Here is a 9575-nt window from a genome sequence, read left to right on the forward strand (position 1 = left end):
TCCATCAATGCGACCAAAGCGGTTTCCGTGCTGTAACCGGGTCTGAAGCCTGACTGGAAGGGGTCTAGATAGTCTGCTTCCTCCAAGGACCGTTGGAGCTGGAAGGCCACCACCTTCTCAACAACCTTCCCCAGAAAGGGGAGGTTGGAGACCGGGCGATAGTTGTTAAGGACAGCTGGATCCAAGGATGGTTTCTTCAGGAGGGGTCTCACCACCGCCGCTTTCAGTGCGGCGGGGAAGTTCCCCTCCCGAAGGGAGGCGGTTACAACCGCCTGGATCCAGCCTCGTGTCACCTCACTGCAGTTAGAAACCAGCCATGAGGGACACGGATCCAGGACACAGGTGGAGGAACTCACAGCTCTCATGGCCTTGTCCACATCCCCGGGGGTAACCTCCTGAAACTCAACCCAGAGCTGTTCTACTTGGTCCCCCTGTGCCTCGGCTGGAACTGCAGGTGTGGAGTCCAAGTCCGTCCGAAACCGAGCAATTTTGTCCGTTAAGAATTGGGCATATTCTTCAGCTCTGCCCTGCAAGGGTTCCCCCGTCTCCCTTTTGTTCAATAGGGAGCGGGTTATCCTAAACAGGGCGGCTGGACGGGACTCAGCGGATGCGACCAGGGAGGCTATGTGTGATCTTTTAGCTGATTTAGATGATGGCAAATCTATGACATATGTCAAAGGTGATATACCACAAAGTTTTGGGTGACATGGTGGGATTCACCACACCCATCTCCTTCAATTCTCAAAAGCATGCTCCAATTTTCTCATAATTGTGGAGTTGTGGAGACTGCATGAGAATGGGATGTGCTCTTGTGTAGCCTTAGGACTCTTTGAAATTTTCACACAATAATGAGACATATGGTTTTTGGAAGCTGCAGAAGCTGTGAAGAGCCTTCTCTGAATCTCCTTCAAGAATGAAGGCCTTGTGTGACCCAGAGCAGCCCTGGGTAAGCCATAGGGACCTATCAACAAAAAAAACCCTGAAAGTAAGTGGCACATGGCAGAACCTGGGAGTGCTGGGACTGTGGGAACAATTGCACCATTCCACAAGGCTTGGTCTCCTTGGGGAGCAGTGTAACCTTTTTGTGTGGCACCAATGATGCTAGGGTTGAGGTCAAAGCCTGGCCCTCAACTTTAGGCCCAACCTAAGCACTGCTCCTGGTGAGTGCTGCTCATAAGCGTGACCTAGATGAGGGAGGAAAGGGAGATATAGAATAGTTTCTTTTGTTCGGAGGGGTGGGGGAAATGATACATAAGCAGCATCAAGTTAAGCATTTTCTGAAGTTTCTGAAGCCGAAATGGTTCACCATCACTGTTCTAGGTGGTCTAACCAAGAAGCACAAAAATGCACAATATTTCCTCATGCTGTATCGATTCGTGTGTCTTTTCCACCTCTATTCTCCTTTTATAAATTTATTTTATTCCTTAAGTATTAACCAGCAAAAAATTCAAAAATCGTGGCCAAGATAAACTTCCCTTTATGTTGTCATTGTAAACCTCTCACTATGCAAGAATAGTACTTACTCTTGATGCATCAGCAGTTCGGAGAACATTTGCATACACAAGGGTTAGGTGTATGCAGCCAGGTAAACCACTACCTAGAATACAGATAGCCTCAGTGAGAATAATTTGCCCAATATTCCAAAGCAGAAGATGGGATCAGGTTGGTAAGATCCAGAGATGTGGTCAGTTGGTTCCATTACAAATATTGCCAATGAAAAGAGGTTGCCCAATGTTTAGATGGCCTTAGTTTTGTTTCTGCAATATGATGGCAGTAAAAGGACACAACTGCTTCAAACTATTTTGTGGTATGCTGTGATGTAACTGTAAAGATACCCAAAACTTTTGAGTTTAACAAGAGCAGACCAACTTTCTATTAAGTGCGGTGTCCCCCATTGCTGCTATGCATTGGCTATACTGCATAGTTTCCTGATTGTAAATATCTGATCTTCTTCACGCAGAAGCAAAGAAGTTTCTGTATAAATAGAGGAAGGACTAACTGTGGGAACCAAGGCTTCCTCTTCTCAAAAAAACCCACAACTATTTGATGATGTAATTCACCTTGCAAAGCATATGGGAGAAATGAGAATAATTTTTAGTGCTCTGTCCATGTTTTCTTCAATGTTATAGTAGTAGTAATAGCGACTATAGATCAGAAACTGAAAGAAATGAAATATTCATGTTCTGAAACTCCAGAATAAACTTCTTCCCATGCAGAAGGATGTAGAGGCAAAATAATTTATCTATAAAATGAAGTATAAGTCAATGACATTTATTTAGAGCACTAGGATAATCCACATTTCACAAATCCTCCAATTTCATTTTGTTTCACTGGTCCTTTTCTACAGCAAATACATCAAACCTACTATATAATAAAACTATTTACATTTCCAAGACTGGGTCATATACAACCCTTTCAATTGCTATTCACATACAGTACTTGACAAACAGCACAATACAATATTTTAATGTCTAAAAAATGACAACCCTGTACTCTATTCGTCCTATGAAAAGTGAAAACAGAAAAATAAATTTACAATTATGAGATTTTTTTACAACACATTAGATCTGATGTGCTAAGCAAGACTTTACAAAACCAGAAAATTTAACAAATAGACTGATATCTTCCCATTATTACACCTTTAGAGGAAAAGAGTTTGCATTTATTGGAAACATATAATAATAAAATTAATTTCTGTACAGAACTGTAATTTTTTTTATATTTAGCAAGATATCAGAACTCTGAATTGCTAAGCAAAATTCACACATTTATACAGCTTGCATATCCATTCAGTAATTCATTTGGATTTTCTTCTTTTTGATTGCATAGCACCAGCATTTGTTTCTGCAGGGGGGAAATTAGTTTGAAAAAAATTATTCACAAATCATTTAAGTATAAACATTTCAATAAAACAGACACAGGGAATCATTTTTTTCTTGGGGTAAAGAGTCCACCATGTTCTTTAGATAATTTATTTAATTCACTGAGTACAAGTCAATGCTAGAAACTTATAAATTTCATAAACAATGTTGTCCATCATAATATTAAAAAAAGAGGAGCAAACAATTATGTCTGAACAAATTATCAACATAATCTGAACACCCAAATCCTATGTTTGTTTATTCAGTAGCTTACTATAGCAATTAGCAATAGCACTTAGACTTTATATACCACTTTACAGTGCTCTCTAAACAGTTTATGGAGTTGGCATATTACCCCAACAATCTGGGTCCTCATTTTACCCACCTCGGAAAGATGGAAGGCTGAATCAACCTTGAGCTGTTAAGATTTGAACTGCCGAATTGCAGTCAGCCAGCAGTCAACAGAAGTAACCTGCAGTACTGCACCCTAACCACTGCGCCACTGAGGCTATGCTTAAATAGATCTAATATGACATGCACAGTACTGTTACAGAAACAGCATTACCGATGTTTCAGATGAGATAGTTATACCAGGATTGTATTTCCTCCTAAACTTGCTGAAAATGTAATTTTGAATAAGTTTCTTATAGTTTAAAGAAATATTTCTATATTATGATGGGCATAATATTAATGAAAGAGGAATGTATTGTGCAGTGATCATTGGAAAAATATTTTCTTGGGTATCTCTTATTGGAGAATAGAATGTAATTTTATATCAAATGCCATATTTTATTTTCCATATGAGAATTGTAATATCTATTCATTTAAATCATATTTTTTTAAAAACCCACATACTTCATTTTGTGTGGGGGGAGGAGAGGAACAGTTCTCTTTGGGGATCTCATTTTCTGAAACAGCAGACAGCTGTCCATTTCTCAGATTAACATCTGAATGTCTAGAATTGAACCTCTTGTTCAATTGAACCTATAGACTTATATTGGATTTTATAGTTTGGTTTCAATATCGTAATACAGCTTAGGATCTGCCTATTATATACACAAGTGATTATATGAAAGCTTGAGAATTAAAATTAATTCACATTACACAAATATCTGTATCAACTCAGGGTTATGCCACTTTTTGTTCATTAGGGATTCTTTGAAAAATATAATTTGAACAGGATGCCTACATTTGTACATGCAACTTTATCAAGCCATTTGCTTTGTCTGCAAGTGCCGCATTAATTCTGTAGAAGAGTCTAAACAACAGAAAGGAAAGCTAAAACTGGATACATCATATTCATTCACCTTTGTCCCCATTTCTAAAATTCAAATGCCCCGTATAAAATAAAATGTACCAAGTGCAATTGTTACCTCGCTTCTTTTTTATTTCTATCTTTGCTTCTTTGCTCAAAGATCTCCTTCCCTACCTTTTGTAGTGCTGGATGCTGATGCTGGTCTTGATGACCTCTTGCGCTGACCATTCTCCATTGTTTCCTGTACTACTGCAGGTTCCTCTGTCCTCGAATTTCTTCTGCTTGGGGTTTTAGATTTTTCACAGTTCTCCTTTGACTCATTACTGATAAAAGGGAGATAACGGTTGTGTGTTTATAAACAATGCATGGCAAAAGAAAAGTGATATCTATAAGCAAGACAGTATCAGCATTAACTTTTCATCTGTAAATGTTTCTAGAAATGTTAATAGGTGATATCCAAAGATAGTACTCCATATATTTTATAAACCCCAGCCTAATCTTCCAAAGTACTAAAGCACATAGTTTGTATTTGGGACAGAAAGTTAGATCTGGCAACCATTTCAGTTCAGCAGAATGAGACAAAACATATCTCTTGCCTTCTGAACAGAAAAATAATGAGTAAAAGGATGACCCTAAAGAGTTCTTTCTTTCTCAAGCATTAAGTTAAAGTACTTACTGGAGCCCAGTAGGTCTAAGTGCTGATGTATGGACGAGTTTTGTTTCCATCATGTTCAGAGTTTTTGATGGAGGTTTTATTGTTTTTTAATGCTATTATTGTTATAAAATCTACTGTATATGATAATAAGATGGTCAGCCATGTAACTCTTTTAAATAAAAATAAGTAAAACAAAAAGCACAGAAATTGGAGCTACGCTTAAAAAGCATTTTCATTTCATTAGGAGAAAGACTATCTGGTTTACAACATTTAATTGCAAGACAAATTATATCAAGCTTTTTCATAAACAGTTCTTAGAGGTTACCACTTTCTACATGAATTATAGTCTATGCCAGTAAACAGGATATCTTTGGAATGCAAAATCCATTTCACATGCAAGTCTTTGTAAGAACCAAATCTTAATTTGAATTACCTTTCTGTCTAATATAGGGTTGGGAGGGAGAGGGATCAAGACTAAATATGCCCAAAAACTAAAACAAAGCATCCTGCTTTTAAAGATATACAGTAAACCATATTCACATAAACTTGCATCAAAAAGATTTATTCTTTGCTTGTTGTAACTAACTACTTACGAAAGGCCAGTGATAATGGCAGGATTTGCTTCCAGATCTGAAAAAAAGAAAAAAAATTCCAATCTAAATTTGAAGTACATATATGTGTGTTTATGAGTATGAAAATAATTTCTGGGATTACTACTTGAAATAAGTGATGGGCATAATACTAATACATTTATAATATTTAGAAATATATATAAAACAGAACAGTCCTGCAAAATAGGGATTCTGATCCAAAAATAGAGGCCTTTTCAAATTATAATAACTATAGTTAATTAACTGGATTTCAGAATCCTCCTCTACTTGATTACCTATAAATTAAGTGGATATTTAAACTGTGACCTTGTAAACCTGTAATCAAAATTTGGTAAGATATTTTATTGTATATCTGTTAGAATGTTTTTCCCCATTTCTGTCTGTTCTGCCCTAAATAACAGATATTTATGAATTAAATCCCATTCCCAACCCACATTCTCAAGTTGTGCTTGTGTATGATGCCCTAGTTTGTTCAAGAATGCCTGTACACAATGCTAATGTGTATAACAAAATGATAAATTTTGTTAAATATTTCCAGCTCGGAATATTTTTGAGCTTCAAAATGTATCAAACTGATATTTGAAGCACAATAAAAGTACATTTATTCTCATATAATTCTTGCCCTAGAAGAGCGCATCATACCAATTCTCTTCAAGGTACAATAGCAGATATCACAGTTTAACTTAATAAGGCATTAAATGTCTGTGAGGGTCTATCAGCTAAAGTTGGAAAAGACTGAACCCACACTTGATGGGACTGAGTCAGTTTGCCCAAACCGATTGCAAAAAATCTGATGTCTATGTATCACACAACTCCACTGATAAATGCCATAACAGAAATATCTACAGTAAGTAAATCCATGTGAATTCTAATAGGTTTATCCTCACTAATCTGCAAAACTGTCACAGGACATATTTAAGAATTCCAATTTAATTCTTGAACTCTGAATCTAGAAAACTTCACCACTTAACTTCACCATCAATCAGACAATTGCTCAAGGATGCAACACAGAAGACAAACCAAGACCCTTTTTTCCTTCTTTTGCTTCCATAACAAACATAAAAATAAGTTCTTGTCCATGTGTGAACAAAGTTCCATTAACATTTGGTTATTGTTTGTTTTAAAATAAATTGTAGGGCTGTGCATCACATTTGAGGGCAGTGTTTGGGAGGGCACACTACATTAATGATATATTCCTTATTAAAATATTAAAGCAGTGGATATGGTCCATGCACATGTGGACATTCAAGGTTAGTCAGTGTGTTTTCAAAGAACTGACACTGAGGTTTCCTGAGTATGCAGCTGCTTTTGTGCTTAGAAGAGGGGTTAGCTCAGGGAACACACTTTGCAATTGGCCTCTTTCAAATGCCTTTCACAATGCTAATACTTTGTGCAGAAACCCCCAAATCACATCCATCTGTAGTAATCCAAGTATTTTACCTTGTAACTAAAGTCGAAATAAATTATTTTCAAAATTATTTTAAATGTATCCCCTTGTCTAAGGAACTGTCCAGCATAAAATGCAATATAAGATTCAATATAGTTAAACATTAATTTTGAATATACAAGGGATTTTGTTTTATTTATTTTTAAAGTATATAGACTGTTCGCCTAAGGTATCACAACTCTGGGTAATTTAGAAAAATAATAGAAAATGTAAAGGTGCAGAATGTAAAAAGGAAGAGCCAGGACATGAAATACTAACTGAAGCTGGATTCATCAGCCACTCTGACCTAAAGCCTGGGGAAACAACCAGGTTTTGAAGGCATATTTAAATAAGGTCAAAGGAGAATGTCATATGAATCTCAGGGGCAATGTTGTTTCTGAGGCCCAATTCTTGTAATTTATATACAATTCTTCTAATTGAGCTAGTATATTGGGTATAGTATATTAAACATTCTATAGTATATTGTCTAGTTTAATTAAAAGAAGAACTATGGGTGACATGAGAGCAGTGTTCCGATATCTCAGGGGCTGCCACAAAGAAGAGGGAGTCAAGCTATTGGCCAAAGCACCTGAGGGAAGGATGAGAAATAATGGGTGGAAACTAATCAAGGAGAGAAAAAAACATAGAACTAAGATGTTTTCTGACAGTTAGAACAATTAATGAGTGGAACAACTTGCCTCCAGAAGTTGTAAATGCTCCAACACTGGAGGTTTTTAAGGGGAGATTGGATAACCATTTGTCTGAAATGTTATAGGGTTTCCTGCTTAAGCAGGGGGTTGGACTAGAAGACCTCCAAGGTCCCTTCCAACTCTGTTATTCTATTCTATCTACATAATGCACATACTACATAATTAATTATGTAGGGTGTACAAAAGTCAAAATCACCTACATTGATTATATAAATTAAATGTTCAAAATGATTGTCTTTTTGTTCTAAGCATTTCCTTTCTCATTTGATGCCTGACCTTTGAGCATTCCTAAGAACAGTAATATTGTCTATGAAAATAAATATACATTTAGGAAATAAACATATTACGACTAGCCTATGGTGCCTGACTTTTGGTACATCCTGTATATTATAATTATACACACAGATACAAATTATAATTATAATTACTTACACACACACACACACACACACAAACACGAAGCCCTACATCAGTTATCTAAAAAAGCATACCTGTTCTTTGAATAGCACACTCTGGTGTTGCACTTAGAGCCTGACGTGAAGATGCTAAAGCAAGGGCAAAAAATTAAAATCAATCTACCTTACAATCTTAAGAAACATTATCTATAAAATTCATTTAGACTATGCAAGGGAAGGAAAAAGAGATTTATTTTATGTGGCAAGATACTGTTGTTCCAAGAATGGAAATCCCTGAAACAAACATTCTGTTCTACAATGTTTTGGGAATACTATAAACTAGCTAGAAAAACTCTATAAAAATATTATGCTAAATGTAAAAATCTCTTAATTATAGAAGTGATGGCTAGTATATGAATTAATTGAATTTTGATACATTAAAAGTTATTTTGTTAAATCTACCATGCTTGTACATTTAAAATCTATAAAAATATTACCGCAAATTTCTATTTTGGGGGGGGGGGGTATTCATGTTCAACTGTATGTTTATGACTGTATCCTTAGATATACCTTAGTTTCTGATAACTGTAAATTAGGAATTAAATCATCAAAAATATTGTTTCACAGAAAAGATTTTTTCGGGGGAGGGGCTCATAATCAGTGTTGACTACTAGTGACTCCCTGTAATTAATTTATAATCTTCTTTTATTGTTGTATCTTAAAATTAGTATTTAGCCTTGATTAGTCCCTGCAGTTTTCTTGGCAACATTTTCAGAAGTAGTTTGTCTTTGCCTTCTTTGTAGGATTCAGAGAGTTTCATGGTCTCCCAGTTTCTGGTCTAATATCTTAATTGCTGCACCAAAATAGTTCTCAACCGATATTTACTTCTGAAATTTTATAGCATTACAATGGCAAGTCAATGTACTCATAGTTAGAAGATAACAGTGTCAGTGACATTGTACTCATCCAAGTTCTTTTTATATATTCAACATCAGGAAAAGGTTCCCCTTGCATATATGTGCTAGTCGTTCCCGACTCTAAGGGGTGGTGCTCATCTCCATTTCAACACTGAAGAGCCCGCACTGTCTGAAGACATCTCCGTGGTCATGTGGCCAGCATGATTAAACGCCAAAGGCACTACCTTCCCACCAAAGTGATCTCTATTTTTCTACTTGCATTTTTACATGCTTTCAAACTGCTAGGTTGGCAGAAGCTGGGACAAGTAATGGGAGCTCACTCCGTTATGCGGCACTAGGGATTTGAACCGCCCAACTGTCAACCTTTCTTAGCTCAGCGTCTTAGCTACTGAGCCACTGCGTCAACATTACTCTGACAAAAAAAGCTCTTTTTTTTTAAAGGAAACTATTTAGAGACTTTTTTAGAGAACGTTTTTGAGAAATAGTTTCCTTTTTCCTTTTGATGAGCCCTTTTATCTTTTGTTTGCTTTTCATTAACTTTCTGTAATTATTTGAAAGATCATATCACACAAGACTATTTTTTGGAGTATAAGATGTACCTTTTTCCCCCCTAAAAGAGGGTGAAAATTTGGGTGCGTCTTATACACTGAATGTAGACCCCCCAACCCTTTGGCCTCTGCCTCCCAGCAATTCACTTCCTTGCAGCAAATGGGGGCTTGCAGAGGCTCCAATAGGCTATAGTAAT

General features: G+C 36.4%; 1 protein-coding gene across 6 annotated transcripts in view; it reads right to left on the reverse strand.

Annotated features, from left to right (window-relative positions):
- Positions 1 to 2250: 2250 nt before the first annotated feature.
- NCOA6 (nuclear receptor coactivator 6) overlaps positions 2251 to 9575 on the reverse strand; it is a 43935-nt gene continuing 36610 nt past the window's right edge. For 5 of the 6 annotated variants that reach the window (XM_032218261.1, XM_032218260.1, XM_032218256.1 and 2 more), the window contains 4 exons: positions 8010 to 8063; positions 5365 to 5401; positions 4291 to 4439; positions 2251 to 2844 (listed from right to left, as the gene is read on the reverse strand). In XM_032218261.1, coding sequence (XP_032074152.1) covers positions 2798 to 2844; positions 4291 to 4439; positions 5365 to 5401; positions 8010 to 8063 — 287 coding nt within the window. In that variant the 3' untranslated portion in view covers positions 2251 to 2797. The remainder of the gene's footprint in view (positions 2845 to 4290; positions 4440 to 5364; positions 5402 to 8009; positions 8064 to 9575) is intronic. The other variant, XM_032218262.1, reaches the window with a different exon arrangement.

This window comes from Thamnophis elegans, chromosome 5 (genome assembly GCF_009769535.1).
Source record: "Thamnophis elegans isolate rThaEle1 chromosome 5, rThaEle1.pri, whole genome shotgun sequence".
NCBI classification, from domain to species: Eukaryota; Metazoa; Chordata; class Lepidosauria; order Squamata; family Colubridae; genus Thamnophis; species Thamnophis elegans.